Source organism: Cupressus sempervirens, chromosome 1 (assembly GCF_028749045.1).
Source record: "Cupressus sempervirens isolate cs-2001-9-10 chromosome 1, ASM2874904v1, whole genome shotgun sequence".
Classification (NCBI taxonomy): domain Eukaryota; kingdom Viridiplantae; phylum Streptophyta; class Pinopsida; order Cupressales; family Cupressaceae; genus Cupressus; species Cupressus sempervirens.
The window spans coordinates 490706427-490727470 of NC_143118.1; the positions used below are offsets into that span (position 1 = coordinate 490706427).

Consider the following 21044-nt stretch of genomic DNA (forward strand, 5'->3'; position numbering starts at 1 on the left):
AAAAAAAAAAAACTATTATATGTATCCAACAGTTGAAAACTCTCTCCCAACCATTGTGAACTGATTTAGATCCCAAACCATTTTTTCTTTACCACTGCTTGCACATACAAATTCTTGACCTAGGGGATGGCAACTACAGCTTTATGCTTACTCTCCTATTGATACCATACCTGTAATGGTGAAAACTCTCTCTATCTAGTTATCAAGTTTCTTAATTGCCGCAGTTCATTGGGAGCAAACTGAATATTGTTCTTGGATTTTTTAAGTAGTGCTCTTAACGTAACAAAGGAACTAACGTTCTTTCCACTTAAGAATCCAACTCTTGAATGCTCTGCTCAAACCATAGATGTTTTAGCATTTGCAATGCCCCCATGTTACTGATAAAACAGGCCTCTAAACAATATGCTAGAATCTTTGTGAGACCCCTGTAGCTTAATGCATTACACCTACGATGCTCACAAAGTTGACCAGATCTGCCATAAATCTGAAACTCTCTTTACTCCAATTTTTGTAATGGTGGTAATCATAAATTTGAGAATCTTTATGAACGTCCAAAATGTTTCTTTCCAAAGCTGCTCCAAATTACTAACTTCACAACTTTATGCAGACTGAATTTAGAATCTCATATGTGTGCAGTTCCACTATTTCCTACGTAGAAACAATTCTCTCTGCCACTCTTGATAATATTGGCTGAGGTTATCTCCTTTCAAGCTCATCACGTTGTAACTACCATTTTCTCCATCTGCCAAATGTTGCGATGAAGCTCAGTCAATACCAAATTTAGAGAATACTTGACGACTCCTGATCCTTCATGGCAAAGATGGCGGCAAGATTTTGTCACAACAAGCGTGTATACAGATAACTGGCGTGCTTAGCAGAATGCTACATGTACCTATCAGTGCTACTATCTTTGGCATTTCATTAATGATTCACACATCAGAAATACAAACATTTGTAACGGTAGTGTCTCATCCATTGCAAAAATTTGGTCGGCACCCTTTGTCGCCGAGTAACTCCCTAATGGCTAATATTTCAATACCAATACTTTTGTGGCATAATCCTGAAACTTCGAATAATGTTCAGATTGGCATAATCACTCTAGAAAATAGCCTGTAATGGCTCCACACCACATCTACAGATTTGCAACCACCCAAATTGGTGTCACTTGTGGATGAACTTTGTCGATTACAAATTGGCTCCAATAATTATTCGTTGTTCCATAAACAACTATGATGGATAATTTGAGCTCGATAAAGAAGAATTTAGTGCTCCTGTGTAGATTCCAACTTCTAGGTGGGAAGTGTAGCGACAGTCACAGAAGAATCATCTTATAACGATAAAATTTTTGGCTCTACTTGCATTCAACATTACCATTTCAGACTCCGCTTGCATAAAATTCTTCATGGCAAAGAATTTCTAACAACACCAAATACTAATTTAGACTCCGCTCCACAATATTAATGCTATATTTTGTCAAATATTCGAGTCTATCATGAATGTCTTCCCAAACATTTACAATACCCATTTGCTTATGTAACACCCAGAGCTCTTCAACTGCAGTTGTAACACGTTCTGTAAATATCTTACCATTAATCTGCCATTACATTCCATAATTCTTGTTGACAGTAGAAATTTGGTCTTTCAAAAACATTACTTCTCTATACCTTCAACTCTGTCACCAATTGTTCCTTCCCCAGAAATGCAAAATCTCAATTGATTCTAGCAGGAAACTATTCACACAGATATGAGAATCGCAGAGCATAATTCACTAACCTTGGATAATATCTTTTCGTAGCTCTGAATTTAAATACCAGAATTGATTATGATTGTTCAGGGAAAACCATGAGAGATAGACATCTCATTCAAGAAAGCATGACAATCAAAATTCTCAGCTAGGAGTGGCTAAGTTCAATGTTTCTTCAACCTACTCGCTAGCAATCCTTTAAAATCTCACACGCTAGTAGGAAAAACTGCTCTGGTACCATTGTAATATCCTAGTAGGATATTATCTCCAATTTTTCTCAGAATAATTTTTAAAACGTAAACAGATAAATGATGCAATGTAAACCAGCAGTATAACCAGTAGATTCTCATTACAATGAGTCAGAATATGTTATTGCATTATACATCAGCAATACAATAACCAGATATCAAGTCTAATCTTAGATATAAAAAATACAGTCAGGTTGGAAATAACAATGGAATGCACCTGTAATTCCAAGTGTGAATTCTGATATGAATCCACCACAAAGATGAATCGGGGCTATGTCCAATCCACCCAAGAAGAGCCCGAATGTTTCCATCCTCAAGATCCCCGACAAGAGAAAGCTAGCAGCTTCCCAAAGTTTTCCAAAGAGAAAACCAGTAAATGAGTCTCAAATCCAAGCCTTCCCAAAACGAGTGAGACTCCCTCTTTTAATGCTCAACCATGACTCTTCAAATTCCCATTTTGTGTTTTATCTTATTGCCGCTTTGTCACCTTTTCCCGTTACTAATTAAAATAGACTTTTTGAAAAGTTTTAGTTTAACTCCAAAGTTTCTAATGTTTCCAAAAAAGGGCACTACAATATCTTTGTCAACCCTTGGATGATGCTACACAGAGGCCTTTAGCCAAACTGCATCCCTGTAGAGCACACTAGTTCTCATTGAACTAATAGCTATGCCTCTCGAACAAATAATGACCATTGGATGTTGGCCTCAGGTGGTGGAGATTGGCATGTAGGCAATCATAAATAATAGTCAGCCATAGTAGACGAGCTCTTAATCATAAATAACATGGCATACAGGTTATCATAAATAACAATTTGCCATATTAAATGAGCACAAAACTGGATTTGAGTTGAGGAAAACATTAATCATTTTTAAATATATAAATATCTGTAGTGTTTCAGGTGACAAGACTCTTGAATTATGATATCCACGGGTTTAAAAACAAGAATTACATTATGGAGTTGTGAACTATGGTAGAGAGGAGCTTTTATCACTCGGCTCAACATCACTAGCTCAATGTGGCATGCGGAGCCTGTATCTCAGACAAATCTGTAAATGTGTTTCATAGGAGCAGGGATAGGAATTGATTCAACAAAAAAAAAAAAAAAAGTATTTCAATTTCTTGGAATTTAATAGCGAAGTCAAAAAAAAAAGAAAAAAAAGAAAGTTGCTTTTCCATTCGACATGGCGATAATTGATTTTCTATGTTTTTCTTTTAAGAAGTAGAGCAGGCACTTTGTGGGTGGTAGCATCCTTTAAGCTTGGGGCCACAATTACTTGAGTTGTCCAGGGGCAATGACCTCGATGTGCTTCCTGTTATGATATAGGGTGAGGCTAAGGGTTGGAGCTGCTGACACCAAGCCCAAATTAACACTGGAATCACTAACTAAGGATTCAACATCAATTGAAATGGGAAGTAAGTCCTTGATACCATTAGATGGTTGAGACACAATAAAGAAAAATCTAAGATTGACCAAATTAACAATTATGCTTTTATCACTCGGCTCAACATCACTAATGTGGCATGTGGAGCCTGTATCTCAGACAAATCTGTAAATGTGTTTCATAGGAGCAGGGATAGGAATTGATTCAACAAAAAAAATAAAAAAAATGTACTTCAATTTCTTGGAATTTAATAGCAAAAGTCAAAAAAGAAAAGAAAGAAAGTTGCTTTTCCATTCGACATGGTGATAATTGATTTTCTATGTTTTTCTTTTTAGAAGTAGAGCAGGCACTTTGTGGGTGGTAGCATCCTTTAAGCTTGGGGCCACAATTACTTGAGTTGTCCAGGGGCAATGACCTTGATGTGCTTCCTGTTATGATATAGGGTGAGGCTAAGGGTTGGAGCTGCTGACACCAAGCCCAAATTAACACTGGAATCACTAACTAAGGATTCAACATCAATTGAAATGGGAAGTAAATCCTTGATACCATTAGATGGTTCAGACACGATAAAGAAAAATCTAAGATTGACCAAATTAACAATTATGACTTTAAAAATGTTTTGATAATATGGATGCAATAGCCTGATGAATTGACTCAAAAAATAAGATATATATTTTCAGGTGTTATATTTCTTGCGCACTTGCTCAAAGCATTGATTGATCTTTGATGCTTTCTTTTTTGTGTGGTAGTAAGTATTCAGTGTTTGTAAATCCTATCATCCTCTTGGAGACAACAGAACATGACAAACCTTGTTGGCCGACATTAATTGTGTCAAATTTGGGTATATATCCTAGTTGACATTTGAAAACTTTGGGGACAAGGGCATTGCTCTTGTGTCAAAGCATAACCAGCTCTAGTTCTTACAGTCTAGCCCCTAAACTTCTCTTTTTCATAATTTTGGGGTTCCTAGTATTCAACATCTTTGTTTAGAGGGCTAAGGTACTACTACTACCCCTGTCAAATCTGGTACTGCACTTTTCTTTAAACTGGAAATAGGAGAATTGGGTCAATTGACTATTAAATCACTTTTAGTGTTCCAAAGCATTGCTGAAGCATATAAGAAGCAAGATATTCGGACGAGGTTGTCATCAGATTTTGTCATGGAGTTACTGTTGATAAGCTGAGTTGTCATGTTAACTACCTATATCATTTTGTATATGACTAAGTCAAGTTTCTATGAGTTACATATATTAGACCAATATTGTTTGAGTGCTGGTATGAACTATAATTTGTCAGATACATAGAAAATGTAGGCATGATAAATTATTAAATTCTCAATAGAATTTTTTGTCAGTCATTGCTGGTTGAGCTGAGAAATACTTTAATTTTGGGTACTAGGCTATGTATCAGTTCAATTATGTTTGTGGACGGAGAGATTTTTCATAAGGTTTTGGATGTGCATGAGAGATATCAATGATGTTTTCTTAAGAACAAGTGGCTAGCTGCTGGATGGTATAAAGTATTATCAAGTATTTAACTTGATTTTCCAGTGACATTAGTAATTTATAATTTTTTGATATCATCATTTTACTCCTAAGTTGATTTTAATATTTTATTTTGTATTTATATTATTTTATCTGATTTTTTTCCTTTTCAATTTCAGGCAGTGTTGAAGGAAAATTTAGTGCTTTCTCTCTACAGGGACGAGGTATGCTTCAAGTTTATTCTAGAACATTCTTTCTGACTGTTGAAGGAGATAATATTTTTAGAGTTTTATTGCTCTGGTTGTAGTGTATACTTTTGCATGAGGAATACCAACTCTATGTATTACCCAAAATATTGGAGTCAAAGAAAATGGCCAAAGCTGGGCGTTCAAAACAAAAGGAAGCAGACGTTGAATATAATCTTGCAAAGCAGGTCGAGAAAATGATATGGTATGCAATTATTGCCGATTGTGTTATAGATCTCATTTTTTCTTCATCCAGTCAGTAGACTAATCAAAAGGTTTCAACCTGAATCAACTGTTGACTTGAAATCAAGGACATGGCCGATATCCAAAAGTGCTTTCCATAATCAAAGTTGTGCATCTGTTTGTAGGAAAAGAAAGAGTTCAGTAGACCTTTTTTCCTTGAATCTTGAAACATAATATTTGAAATAAATGGGACAGGGTATACGAAAATAATACAGTAGAATTTCACATTAAGCCATGATTTTGAAAAGTGTTCATGAATACTAACTTGAAACAATTATTCTATATATAAGACAATGCTGATATGTGTACTGCATTTTCTTATGTTTTTTGACATTTCTGTGACAGATTTTTGGGATGGAAATTCAAGAGGCCATTTCTTGGGGATGTTGGCAAAGCCATACACACATGCATGTATATTTTGATTAGTACGTTGCTGTCTAGGGAACAGGTCCCATTATTAAATTTAAGAAAAGATTAATGTGTTTCTGGAGGGCCAATTTTCTGATTCATAGCCTCCCCAGTTTTTTTCTCTTCCTATACATAATAGGCCATGGCCTTGAGAAATTTATTTTATTAATATTAAATTTTTACACCCCATTCAGGTGCAGGCACTGAGGGGAAAAGAACGGGGAAAGAAAACTCCCTGTATAGCCCGAGACTTATACAGTCCGGAAACAATGTATACAATGATACATATCAATTTGACCGCCCTGGACCAGTGGCAATATGAAAGACCTTTTGGCTTTTATTTACATGTCCAATTTACAAAATCAGAGTAAAAGATTTTTATGTTGCTTAATTCACTTTGGATATTGTTCTTTAGTGGTTGATTCCTTTTGATCTGCTCTTCTTACTGCCTCTTGATAGACTCTTCCTTGATTCAATACATGGGATCCAAATCTCTTTAAATAGACCTGTCAAAAATACCCTCTACTGCCAGCTAAGATCAATTATTAGTGGGAATACCAATATTCATGTTAATCCAAATAAAAAATAAAAAATAATCTTTATAGAATTCAAATATCCTGCCAACTTCAGTATTGGTTTCTAGGCACAAATAGTGTATACAAGAAGTAAATATTAACCAACTCCTTGTGATCAACTAATTAAAATCAGTCAGCCCCTTAAGTTGTTAAAGCCTTGTTCATCTCTTATCTTGGAGTCAGCATGGATTATCTGCAAGCTATGCGTGTTGATATCAAGATAAGAGAATAGCAAGGTTACAACAACAAAGAGGGGATGACAAAGAAAAGATGATTTTAATATAGGATAGATCCAATTCTGTGAGTTGGGGGTGATATGAACCTTCCTGTATTATCTTCATAACTAATCAAGATTAATATCATTGCTTAATGTGGTGACAGCCTCTCTGTAAGGGTTCCCAAAATACCGTTTAAAGTCAACAAGATCGCCCATCTTGAATATAAATTCAAAATATTTACTAATTATACTTCATGTCTTCATCTAGGAAAAACACCTCTGTACATATTTGATAGTTTAAAATACTATTTGAAAGCAGAATTCACAAGAGTCAAGGCATTAAACAACAAGAGACCAATCCATCAGCTTTCCTTAATCGTACAAACCTCAATTTAAGTTAAGGGTAGCATTGTCCAAATGGGCCGGATTTCTTGTGTAATAGGTACTCTTTTAATAAATGTGAAGCATCTAAATTTCAGAACACTGTTTCACGGCTTAGATGCCCATAAATGCTTAAAAAGCCCTCTGTGATTACTATAATGATTTATGTACTGAAACCTTATAAAGTAACCATCTGTAACTGAAATTCTCTGTCAGGATATATATATAAGTAGCTTCCCCAATTATTACAATTCAACGGAAAGCAAAAAACAACAATAAGCTCTGAAATTCTCACCTGTTTTCTATAATCTATTTTTGTTTCAAGTAATGAAATTACTGTCACTTTAAAATAGACACAATTACAGGGAACAGAAATACATTTCAAACAAATGTGTAGCGTCAATTATTTATAATAATAATAATTTTGAAAACACGTAATTGTAAAGTTTTAAAACACCCAATTACCAAGGATTCAGGCTATTGCAAAAATCAACACGTAATTGTAAAGTTATTAAACGCCCAATTTAAAAAACAGAATGGAAGAAAGAAAATCAAAGGAAAATTGTTCTAAAGAAAGGAACAGCTGAAAGCTAAGTAAGAGCAACTTTAAACTTGGCCATAGCCTTCTCTCCAAAAGTAGAAACTCTGAGATAGTGAATGGCAACAATGGGCATTGCTAAAAATACCAGCTTGATACACTAATATTCCTCTGTGCTTTATGATGGATTTCATGCATCCTGTGAAGAATTCCTGAAACCTAACTGCTATGGACATCTTAATCAATCAATCTTAGTGATAAATTTGACAAATTTAGTGAGAAAAAGATCAGTTTAGTTTTCCAACTCGTAGCTCTTTTTGTAGCCAATTTCACCAATCCTAACTAATTATTTGAATTGACAAATAGAAAACTGCTTCCTAGCTGTGTTCCACCAGGTTGATGGGACAGGGATTGCAGGGAATGTGTTCTAGGGTTGGGTTGTTTGGGAGGCCATTTTTTAGATGACGGTCATTAAAAAAGGGAAATTTAAAAAATATAAATTTCAGATATTCATATAAAACAAAAAAAACATGCATATAATACTTGTTAGGCAGTTAGAGTTAATGATTTAGGACTCTGCAATTACCTTTTCCTAAAATTAATTCCCAATGGTGGTCTAGTCATGAGTTTTGGCGAGTACTTGCACAAGTTGTGGGCTGGGATTCGGGGAGTTTTGATATCGGACTCTTAGGGTTGTCCAAGCATGGTAAAACACCAAAAGGTGAGATCTTTTCACTTCTTATTTTGTGGCAAACCCATTCATTTATTTATATTTGGGCTCAAACTTGCACCACCTTTGTTGTTGGGGTTTTCTCACATCTAACACCTTGGGTATCTTATCATGCTGCCTCTCAAACCCATTGGGGTTTGGACTCCCAAACCTGCACTAATTATTGAGTCGGAATTATAAAATTTCAAATATTGAGTGTTTGAAGATCATATGACAATGTAATGTTTGAATTAAGTCATACTTAAATTAGGCTTTTATGTTCTCTAAATACATTGATACATTTCATTCTTTCTTAAACTACAGCTTTTGTTTGGAAAAGTCCTAGCCAAGTGTTTTGTTAAGTTCGCTGCAAGTCCCAAGTCCGAGACCTATTTTGGGCTGCCAAGTGCATGGCGAGTCTAAGTCCTAAAACTTTTGTAGGAATATATAATTGTCAAGAGTTTCTCTATATCGGACGTAAGTTGCAACATTAATGATTTTGAAAGCATAGTTAGTAAAAGTGATAGAATCAATAGCATTGGCTTGACTAGTAGAGCATGAAGCAATTTTGGTGATTGTCGTGGCCATTTGTAAGTTCAAGGTGTTGATTTCTACTGAAAATACATCTACAATATAATCCTTCCATTTCTGGATCAATGTATACTAAGGCATCTTATTTCTTCATGCACTTTCAAGTACACTCACAATATGCATATTATTTTCTTATTCTAATTACTGACAAACTAATTGTGCTATAATGTGAATGTGGCATCTATACTTCCATTACTTTAACAATTTAACATTATAAATCAGTGTTACCCGAGGATGCGTTTCCCACAAAATTTGACCCGTCTATATTTCCAAGTCGTCTTGGAATCTCGGAAACTTCCGGAAATCTTTACCTTGGCTGTCCCATAAAATTAATGTTTCAGTTTTGACAATTTGTTAGATTTCCACTCTCATGTGAACTCTAAAGTTAAATTATTTAACACAAACATTATATGTTAAGGGTCTAGAATTCATATAAGCATGCTTTATCCATGTTTTTATATGAATATTTAAAATTTCCCTACATATTTAAAATTTTCCCTATTTTTTATATAGCAGCTTAGACTGCCATCCCCTGCTCCAAGGAAAAAAATTCATCCCGGAGGCCCATTTCCCCACCCCCCTGTTCCCTTGTCCCAAAAAACTTGGGGTAACATAGTTATAAATCCGTTCTAATGTTGTGGTCTGCAATTTATGGACAATATATTATATTTTGATTGAAAGTACCTCTTTCTAATTGTTATGATTGGGTTAGGGTTCAGTTTTTGTTTTCCTACCCAACATAAAGTAATCAATTTTTGTGTTTGAGGGTTATTTAATCAGCTTTCCAAAAGAACACAGAGGCAAAGAACACAGATGCAAAGAATGCTGTTCCTTGTCATTTCCTTTTGAAAAATGGCAGTTGATGACAGGTTTACCATTTTTTGTGAACTCTGGTATGGGCTGGGGATACTTTCTACTTCTTACCATTCTGGGATCATTGAAATGTCACCTTTAGAGGATGGGGTTACTTTATAGAGGGGATGATTCACTGGGTAACATAGATTCCTAAGGTTTGACAGGACTGAATACTATGGTTTGATCGCTTTGAAAAAATATTGCAAAACCCTACATTCATAATTCCTGCGAATAATCAATTAATGATGTTTAATTTGAGCCAAAAGACAGCTGCAAAACAGCTGTTGTACCCTCCTTAAGACAGCTGAAAATTGATACTCGAAACATTTTTCAATTACCTCAAGTGTATGCATTATTTATTCACGTCACTTATGTAAACTTGATATTTGTCTGTAGGCACACCTTTTGTTCTTTAATGTCATTTTGAGTTGATATTTCCTTATGGGAATGCTTTAAAGACATGGCGTATCTCATCCAATCCTACCGATAACATTTGAGTGTGCACTTCAAGTGCTCATCACTTAAATCGTGATATATTTCACTCTAGACACTGTCTCTAGTCTCGTTTGCCACTTCAGTGATGGCTCAACTTGTCCAAGTGCATTTTGTGATTGCTTTTGTCACTAGATTTTCTTTCCTAACACTCAAGTGTGCTTTAGTGCTGCTTGTGCCAGTGAAACTGTCATAATTGCATAATTTTTGTGAGCTTTCGACTAGGCTCCTCTTACCGCTAAAATTGGCAATGAACACGTGGTCACTCATTTGGAGAGCATGTACCCTATGAAAATGTATTGAATGCTACAAGGCACACACTTTGATTGTTCTTGTCATTTGATGGATATAATCACATATATCTCCCTTACAGAGGCTCACTTGCAATATTGGTAGTTAAGATTTTGACATCAGTTGTTGAAGCACTTCTCTTACCTATTTTTGCCATTTAACATGGCTTTCCTCATGTTGGCATGCTTCTGGGCATTTACTGCCACTTACCTACTCATAGAAGTGTTTCCAGCTTCGTTGACTCATTTGGTGCACTTTAGACTCTGATCAACCTCTTCGGAAGCTTTTCACATTACCTGGGACAAATTGTCCAACTGCTGAGTGCCAAGGATTTGTGACTTTGAAGAGCACTCAATTTCTTTTCATTGAGTTTGTCGTATTTTATCTCAGACAAGACATGTTTTGGATCACGATATATCATATTCTATATTATAATAATGATGATATTCAAATCTCTGGCATGTTATGATATTTTGAGAGTCATAAAATTTATTGTCTAAGCTGTTAGTTTTGCATTGCCAGACCACTTCATTGACATCAAGTTTCTTCTGTAATAAGAGATATCAATAACTAGTGGAGGCTATGATTGGAGACCCAATTGGAGTTGACGTGGACATTCCTCACGACTCCATGAGTGTTTGGGTGCAAAAACTTCAATAGGGTACAGGGATAGCACCCCTTGTGGGGGTTGGGAGTGATCCATTTGAAACCGCACAAACCTTTATGGTGCACACCATTTTCACAATTATATCACTTACTGGAAAAATCAGATAATTGTCACATTTTTACTTATTAAAATGTTGTAAAAATGATTTTTATTTTATATTGTTGTTTGGATAATGCTTGGGTTCACTTAGGCTGCCACTTAGGAACCTTGGAACAACCTAGGACGCTCATGTTGTAACATCCATACTTGTATCCATTTGATGCGTGACAGATTCCAGGGGAGCACTTGGTTACATAGATTAAACTAGTAAAGGAGAAATGGTTTATCAAAGACAATAATGTAAAATGGCTGAAAATGAAGAGTAGAAACAGGACAATTATAATAAGAGATGACCAGGGAAATATTGAAAAGATTAAATAAAAGAAGGGGCTCCGAGGGAGAAAAAAAAAATTGTACAAAATTCTCCTAGGCAACCAAATATATTCATACCAAGCTTGGGCTCATGGTAGAGTGTGTAGGCTGAATTTTGACTCAGAATCAGAATTGGACTGGTTTCAAGAAGGATGCTAAAAATATCTTAGCATAGCAGAGATGCCAGAAACTCCTTTGCCCCTCCTTGGGCGCGTGTATCCCTGTATCCAATACTGTGCTGATACATGTTGAGTATTGTCTCCATGTCTACCTAAGAAAACTTGATTTTCAAACGTGCTAAATACTATGTGATTTTTTTCAAAGATTTGACATAAACCTTCCCAAATTTATTTGAAAAAAACTTTATTAATGCAATTTAAAAAAAAAAATGGTATAAACAAAACCTACACCAAATGAGAAAGTCAAATTAATTAATTAATTTATTTCAGCAGTCCATTCTTTTGGGTTATATTCTAATGCAACTCTGCTATTTTTGTAAAGCGTTAAATTAACTTATAAATATTTGTGTCAATGTTGCTTTTGAAGTAATGAAATCCTCCTCTAATAACATAGAAAACTGTATTAGATATAAGTGTATGTGTTATTTATTAATGTTGTACCCAGCCGTATCCATATTGGGGATCTTAAAAAATGTCCATATCTGTACCCAATAACATATCTGTATTTGTATCCGTACCTGTATCCATCCAGCTGTTCAGCATAGCCTTGATACTAATCAGCTAGGTTATTTTGTTGAATTGTAACTAGTAATTTGAGCTAGAAAAGTTCATTGAAGACCAGGGTTACTAGAGTCAAATTTGGTAGGCCTTGTTTGAGCTTGCTAAGATTAGGACGTGGACTTAGACGACTCACTAAATAGGTGAAAATGCCTAAAACCCTTCTTTGTTTCCCCTCAAGAAGAAGAAGACTTTAAATTATTGGCCAAAGATGGTGTGCCAAAGTAAAAATTAAAGGAACAATAATTGTTGGCTTGAGATATCAAATTGGATGGTAAGCTGTCTTGATCTTGTGGGAATCTCAATTATTAAGTGCACTTGAGTTGGATTAGTATTGGGATGAGCAACCCTCATAGAAGCCCTGTTGCTTTTAGAGTACCATATAGAGGCAATGAGTGTGAAGTGGACTGTTCATGCTTGTGACTGTTGGCTTCTTGTGAAGTTTGAACTGTTACTTATGAAATATAGGCTGATAAAGATTGGCTTAAACATGTCTTTGTTGAATCTTGATAGAACATTGTAGAACTCTTAAGCAAATATGAAGATCCTAATTTGCTCAATTTTAATCGACAAAGAGTTCACATGAGCTCCAAGAAGCATTATTCTTATTGAAAAAACCTAATGCTTTCGGATGTGTCAATGGGATTATTCTTTAGAGACTGTAGTAGATGAATATATAGTTTATTTGTTAACATAAATACAGTCTTTTAAGAGCCTGAGTTTGACTGGAGATTTGATTTTGTAACCTTGCCATTGGTTGTAAAAACTACAAATAAATTCAACAAACAACAATGCTCCCTTGAAGTCGATAGTACATTTTATTCTAAACAAAATTATAATTTGCAGAGACAATAAATTAACAATGGATATCATAATGGCCCAAATAGAAATCTGAGTTTGAAGAGATGTTTTACTCATAAACTTGAGATGTTTGAAGAGACATAATTCCAATGTTACAATTAATTGTGTGAAACTATGTAGACATAATAATTTAATAATGGATATTATAATGGCCCAAATAGCAAACCTGAGTTTGAAGAGATGTTTTAACTTTTACCCATAAACTTGAGATGTTTGAAACGACATAATTTTAATCTTATAATTGATTGTATGAAACCATAAGACAGTACATTTGTTGAGCTTGCATTGTCAAAATGCAGTGTCAATTACAAGTTGAAATTGGGCAGAAGAATGAATCCTCTATGCTAACCTTTCTTGGTTCTTTACCATTTCAAATCTAGCTGCAACTACCTGGTAACTAATTGGAACTAACTTTTCTGCTCATTCAAAGTACAATTTTCTTCGGAGAACCTGTTTTTTACCTGTTTTTTTCCTCACTTCAAATCAGCGACTTTTACATCTTCATTTGATCAATTGATTTGACCCAAGGGTATCTATTTGCATGCTCGCTTTTGCACATTTTTTTTGATGAATATGCATGTGCAGTGTACACAGGCCATGATTTTGCAAGCGAATATATTAGTGCAATGTCACTTACATGTAGGTCCTTGTTGACATTTGGCTAGGCTGTATGTTTTTGCCAATATGGTAAAAATATTACCAACAACATATGCAATGTATATAATTCACAATATTACTATCACATCCAAGTAATTGGAACAATGCACAAAACGGTAAAATATGTCTTTTATTGATTGTACCAAGCAAAGTTACATACTCGTACAAATGATTGCCCAAAATTACCATCCTAAGCTATTTCATGTGCGTACTACATATAGTGCACAAGCTGGTTACTAATACCAAGTACCAACCAACGCGACCCTTTGGTACAACTTCTCCTAACAACTACTTAATTACTTTATTTGCAAATTTACTCACTACACTGTATAAATATGCAATATTTTATCCAAAATGTTGATTAAACATGCCTATGCCCAAATGGACCTTTATAGTAACAATCTTAGTGAACTCTTTTGTCCTCTTTTTTCCCATGTTACATTATATTTTTCTATATACCACTTTTGTCATGTATTGCCTTTTTGTGTCCTGATTTCCAGGAGATACTATAGACTCTGTGGACTTTTATTGATTTTTTTTTGTCAGAGACTTTGATTGATGTCTAGATTGATTTGAGATATGAGCATTATTGATTTTGGTATTAGAGTTGTATGTTAAACTCTTGGGCATAGGTCTGTCATATTGCTAAAGGGATGCACCTTTGTTAATGTAGGACTTCTGATTAGTCATGATGAACACAAGGAACCTCCTTACTGAACAGGGAGCCCATATTAAACCAACATGATGTCCGTATGTATAATTTAGAATAGGATCTGAAAGGGATCTGTATTGAGAATCCTCACAATGAAGAACAAAGTAAAAGGGACGAAGATCAGCGATTGGAGGAGCCTGCCAACTCATTGGTGAAGTTGCCACTTGGTGGGATAATGAGCATACAGAAAAATAACTGCAACCTAGGGAGAGAACCTGGGAGGTATTCTAGAACTCTTCTGTAAGAGGTGGCTGCTATGACTATATTTTGACAGGAGATGACCGAGTTCAAGAATCGTATTTAGGGGATTAAGATTGTGAACCAATATCATGAGAAGTTTGGCCATCTTCTGAAATATGTTTTACATTATCGGATGGATGAGCATTTCAAGATTCACAAGTTCATCTTGGGACTAAGACACCTAGTTGGTATAGATGTGGATAGGCTCAATCCAGAAACAATGGATTTAGCTTTTGAGAAGGCCATCAAATAGGAGCAGAAGGTTCAACAAATATCAAGATCTCACAAAAACTAGAGGCCTACCAACACACAGGGATATATAACAAGAGGAAATTTCCTAAGTTGCCGATTTGGGTTGGGGGACGGGTTCGGGTTCGGGGTTCGGTTCGTGGGTTTGGGCAAATTTTTTTTTCCCCATTTGGGTTCGTGGGTGGGTTCGTGAGTATATATATATAGACACACACACAGAAGAGAAATATGCATAGTTGCAAAACAAAATCATTTCACAATATGAACAATTGTTGCTTGATCATTGATCAATGCCAAATGCCAAAGGGTTTTGGGTCCCTTCAAAACATGATTTTACTTGAATCTAAAAACATTAAATACTCGCTCTTTAATCTATCTTCGTGATTGTAAAGAAAGTTATACATTGAATTACTAAATTGCAAAACATAGACTAGTTCATCAAATAATACATTGAATTACTAAATTGCAAAACAAAGACTAGTTCATCAAATAATAAAGTTTGAAAGTTTGAAACATGATGATAGATGACAAGTGTTTAGTAGATTATCAATAATCATAGTATCAAATGCCCTTCAAGGGTCAATTGGATCATCATAAAATGAGAGATCAATGGCTTCATCCCCAACTGCAACTATATCTAGAGCTTCATCATTGGAACCCAAATTTGTTCCACTAGTCCCATATGCTGCTATATCATCGTCCTCCTCCTTGACATAAGGGATTAGATGAGTGAACTGTTTTTTATTAAGTTCCTTTGAGAGTTACAGAAGAAAACAATTTAAAAAACACACTCTTTAAAGTTGCTTTTAGCCTCGGGTTCGCTGTGGGTTCGTCTGGGTTCGCTCCAGCAAGGACCCGGACGAATCCACAGTCAAAACTAAGGATCCTGCCCAGACCTGTAGGGAACGCGGAGGCGAATCCGGACCCGAATCCAGGCAGCAGGGGACGAATCCGGCAACTTAGGAAATTTCAGTATAGAGATCAGCATAAGGGAGGATATCATCAGACAAGAAATCTCAAAAGGGACAATGGTGTTTAGGGAAGAGTCCAAGCGAATTCTTGTGGAAATACAAACAGGAACAACACTCTTATTTAGAAATATAATAAAAAAACAATTGGGGCAATAAAAGGTTTAATATCAAGAGGAACAAGCCATATGGACAATGTGGACTACCTGATGGATGCTATGTTTGTGGTGGGGACCATTATGCAAACAGACATGCCCAATGTATAGCTGGGAGGAATGGTGAAGGACAACAGAGCCAGACACAACACCACACTCATGTTGTTGTCGACAACACAGGCTGAGTTTGAAACAACACCTATTCAGATTACTGGTAAGCTCTTTGGTCCCCAACCCTCGGTTTTAATAGATACAGGAGTTACTGAATCTTTTATTGATCCGAAGATTGCATCAGTGTTACCTGTTAGGTCTAGTTATATGTTAAGTCCTTGGTCAGTTCTGTTCAGAAATCAGGACACAAAAAGTCGGGATGTGACAATTTAGTTTAGTTTGAGTTATTTGCTCCTTCAAAGTAGTGTTACTGGGCTTGCCAGTAGTTTCACTGCATCCTGAGCCAAGCCAAGCCAAGCCAAATGAGACCTCTAAACTTGGCTGCAAGTTTAGGTGAGTCCTTGTCACACTTGCCAAACTTGTTGCGACTCGTGTGTTCCTAGGGTCAAACTTGACCTTGCAATAGCCCATCAAAATGCAAATGAAAAACATAAAAACTGAAGAAATCGGAGCTTGGTTGATATGATAAAAGTGAAAATGGAATACATTCTTGATATTTGTGGCCTCTAAGGTCTTGATTTGGGGCTAGTGGCAAGAGCTTTACCACTTCAGCCCATCCTTCGTCATGATAGAGGAAGTGCTCGGGGAACTGCCCTGACCCTGTTGTGACCTATCAATCCAAGACCTCCACTTTAGTTTTAATTATTTTAAAAGCAAGAAATAGAAATTGTTGTGACCAGTGCTATATGGAAAAGCAATGTGATTTCCCCTTTATTTGGCTTAAAAGAACAAAAACTTTGTTTTTATCTCTATTGTAATATTGCTTTTTATGGAATTTTCAGCTTTAATTTCTTGATTTTTCTTGATTAGATATGAAGCAGTTGAATTATGATTACACTTTTGAGTAAATCCTGATCTTGAGTAATGCTTGTATGGCTAGAGTAATGTTGAGGACCTATGTGACTTTAAGCATTGGACCCACCATAGCACTAGTAGTACAGGATGGTGTGTGCAGGGCCCTCAATACCATAATTGATGACCCAATGTTCTGAATTCTATTTTTGGTGCCATCAATATTGTCATCCATAAGCTCCTTAAACTAAAATCATATGAGAATTTTTATATATAAGACATCATGTTTCCTTCAGTTCAAATTTGCTTTCGTACTCTATTGGATCTCTACTTGTGTATGTGATCAAACTAGCTTGTGGACAATCAGGTCTTTATGTATTTGAAGTTAATATATATAAAATTGAATATTAAAAAGTTTTAATTCTATAAGGAAACCCTACAGTTCATGTAGTTTGTGCCAACTTTGGGTGCTAAGTATTTACCGGGGTCCAGAATCAACTTGCCAACTCTGTGCTTAGTCCAAGCTTGGCAACTATGCTTGGAATATAAAACTTATATGCAGCTTGTTAAACAGTGGCTCCATATAATCTCTCGTGTTTCTTTTGGCCACGCGTATGCCAAATCTAACCCTTATTGTAATGGAAGGTTGTGGGGATTGATTTATAACTTTAATGACCTTCTGGCTCATAAAACCATAAATTTTGTGCCTTGATCATAAAAGCTGGAACGTAATCTTGAAGTTTTCAATGTCTGCTGGATTGGCTTTCTATTGCTAAGAGAATGACATTGCACATTGACATTCAAATACTAAGATATGGATGCAAGGTGGTAAAAAAATAGCAACACTTTTGTTTTTAGATAAGAATATTTTGTTTTGTATCAAAATCACTTAATTATTTCCAAATTGCTGTTCTAGTGATTGCAATTATCCAACTGTAGATGCTTTTCTCCTATAATTCTGGGTATGAAAGACAATGCTAATGTGCAGCTAATCATATTATGGGTTGTATTTCTTCTTCCATTGCATACGTACATAGATATCCTAAGAGATGCTTTTAGTTCAGTTACTTTAGGAACTTAGGTGTGAGTATGTCATGTTTTCAATGTTTTTGAATTGTACAGAGTTGCTAATATATGTGTTTGGTGTGAAAAAATACAGTGATGTGCATGATCAAGCAATCATTTGTGGTGATGCTATACATAGAGAACGCAGGATCCTCCTCAAACAAGAGATTACAAGAATGGTGCTTTTCTTTGGTGACCAACCTAGCTTACTTGCACCAAATATCCAGGTAGCATCTTGGAATATAGTATATATTGTGAAAGAATTATATTGGAATAATGGTTAACAAGTTTTTGAATAAGAACGAATCCAAGAAAGGAATGCTTATTATTCCTTTTTCAGATCAATTGTTATGAATATAATAACAGAGGAGTTTCCTAGAATATCCAGACTTTCAAGGGAGATAAAAAATATTACTTTTACAATGTTGCTTTCAATGAAAATGTACAAGGATATCTTCTTGAACAGTTACTCATCCTTTTAGGTTTTTGGTAACATATTATTATTATTATTATATTTTTGGGCAAATTCCTGTCAGGGGGATAGCTCCCATTATGCTGTAATAGGGTAAAAAATTGATTACATTGTCATTTCATCAGCCAAGGGTGAAAATCAGGATGTGAATGCCTTCAATGATCTCTCGCAGCCTTTCAATCTGTGTAGGATGGAGGAGATTGTCATTGAAATTTACAAAGTAGGCACATGTTTGCATATTAGTTTCCTTTCAAATACTCCTCTCATTAAGGTGATTGTTTGCTTCACGTCTTCATTTTTCCTTAGGGGAATGCACAGTGCATATCCAACCAAGTCTTCTTTCGGAACTCTGCTCAGACCAGAAAATATCTTGGATGTTGTTGCCCCTATACACTGGAGCCACATTCTAATGTTACTCTTTTGCCCCATTCAATGTTCCTATTCATTCTTAGGTAATATTTTATTAATATACATCATATGCAAGTTACTATATAATCTTCTCTGTGATGTAATTATGATTTTTTTTTGTAATATAATTCAATTGAATTTGGATGATAATCATCTTCTTAGTTTTAATAATTATATTCTACTATTATTTTTATGATTTAATTATCAGCTATTCTCACACTAGAATGATACCATTTCATATAAGTCTATTTCTGATTTTCTACCATCCGCCACTGCAACCAATAAATGTCTGATTTAGGAATCAGTAACGAATTGCAAGTGTTGCATTTTTTTGCGTGTAAAAGCATAAATGTTACAATAACTATATTGGCTTAGATCCATTTAGCTTACTTTTTACTCAGATTCAGATTTACCACTCTATTTTGCATGTCTGGATGTGGAGGCCGTCATTTTCAGTCACTGGGAGAAGGAATGATGAGCTATGGTTTTCTATAGTTAGGATGACCGGTTGTGAATGGAGCCAAGTCATTGTGGAATTTAGGTCTCAGTGACTCACCCAGGCTCACTTGTCTCAATACTTGCTTACCAATGATATATGGTCATGCAAATGTGCATTTGGATGCAAAAGCAAAAAGAAAATGTTTTTGTGCTGGACTGTAGAATTTGCAACTGTGCTTGACTAGTTTGTACCCAAATCCCCTTTTTTCTTTTAGAGAGTTCCTGATGTCTGCTTTATGGTGTTTTCTATTTAAAGCAAGATCCATGTGAAAAGAATGCTATATATAAAGTTCCTTTATATTTAGTACTGATTGTTCTCAGATATTATAATTGAAAGCTAAGTTACCAATTCGGGTGCGGATGTGGATGCGAGAAGCACGTTCATGGATGCGTGAATTTTTTTTGGGGGGATGTGAGTATATATATATATATATACACACACACACACGCAAAGAAATGCATTTTCATTAACCTTGAATATTGAATAAGTGGATTGTTCTAAGATCACAAATTCACAGATATTGTGGAAGCCCTCAGTCAAAAACCACAGATCTTCTGAACTGGAAACAACCTTAGATAGGATCGTGTCTTTAGTCTTATCTATTATCTCCTTAACATTTGTAATGGAAGACACCAGGTATGGAAAAATTAACACAGTAGAAATTGATCTCTGGATTTAAGTCTGCTCCCACCCAAACTCTCAGACACATTTTCTGCCTGTAACACAAGACAATGCTCTGCAAATGCCCTCCATACACAGAGTAACCAATAATCATCAAGCTTCAGATTTAGCAATTCTGAATTAATTCTTCTCTGCAAGCCTAAACTGGATATAAATCTTAACCAAATAATAGAAGCATATGCCTGTGGAAGCCACCCGAAAGCACCTCCCAACAGGTTTCTACTTGCATCATGATGCCTGGGAGGCGCTTCTGGATGGCTTCCACAGGCATCTGCTTTGGAATCTGCCTCCTCAGGCATCCGCTTCCACCTCCAGGCTCAGGATGCCTGCTTTGGCTTCTAAGATTGAAAGTGAAGCAAAAGATGCTATGTTATAGGAAAGGAAACCCAATCCTTTTTGAACTTCAAAATAATATACTTGCAGACTAATCTTCCTATAGGAAACAAATTAGGTGTCATTCTATGCTATATGCTACTCTATTCCTGTAAAACTATTTTATATATGAAATCTGCACTGTTTTGTTGCTTTAAGGGCCATTTTTTGAGAACAACATGATGCACATTGTAATGCTGACATTTCTTTTGTAGGTTTCTATGTTATTTTATATTCATTGTTTCTCGCCATTTTTTTGTTGCATTATTCCGACTACTACCTTTGTGTTGGATACACTTCCACATATATATAATATTTTGTTTACTCAGATGGTTTTTTCAGCTTTAGCTCTGGCACGGTCTGAGGTTATGTGGTACTTCCAACACATTGGTGTTGTGTCAGTGAAATCGAAATCATCACGCACCATATCTATAGAAATAGTAAGTGGTTATGCATAGTGTATATATTTAGTGTTTAAATTTGCAACTCTTTCCCAATAGGTGATTCACTAATGATGGTGAAT

The 21044-nt window shown here is 35.5% G+C and overlaps 1 protein-coding gene across 2 annotated transcripts in view; it reads left to right on the forward strand.

Annotated features, from left to right (window-relative positions):
• The window catches only part of GRL (transcription activator), a 268919-nt gene that overhangs the window by 112439 nt on the left and 135436 nt on the right, over nt 1–21044 (forward strand). For both annotated transcript variants that reach the window (XM_089828816.1, XM_089828825.1), the window contains exons 10-13: nt 5039–5083; nt 5167–5309; nt 18184–18316; nt 20851–20961. In XM_089828816.1, coding sequence (XP_089684942.1) covers nt 5039–5083; nt 5167–5309; nt 18184–18316; nt 20851–20961 — 432 coding nt within the window. The remainder of the gene's footprint in view (nt 1–5038; nt 5084–5166; nt 5310–18183; nt 18317–20850; nt 20962–21044) is intronic.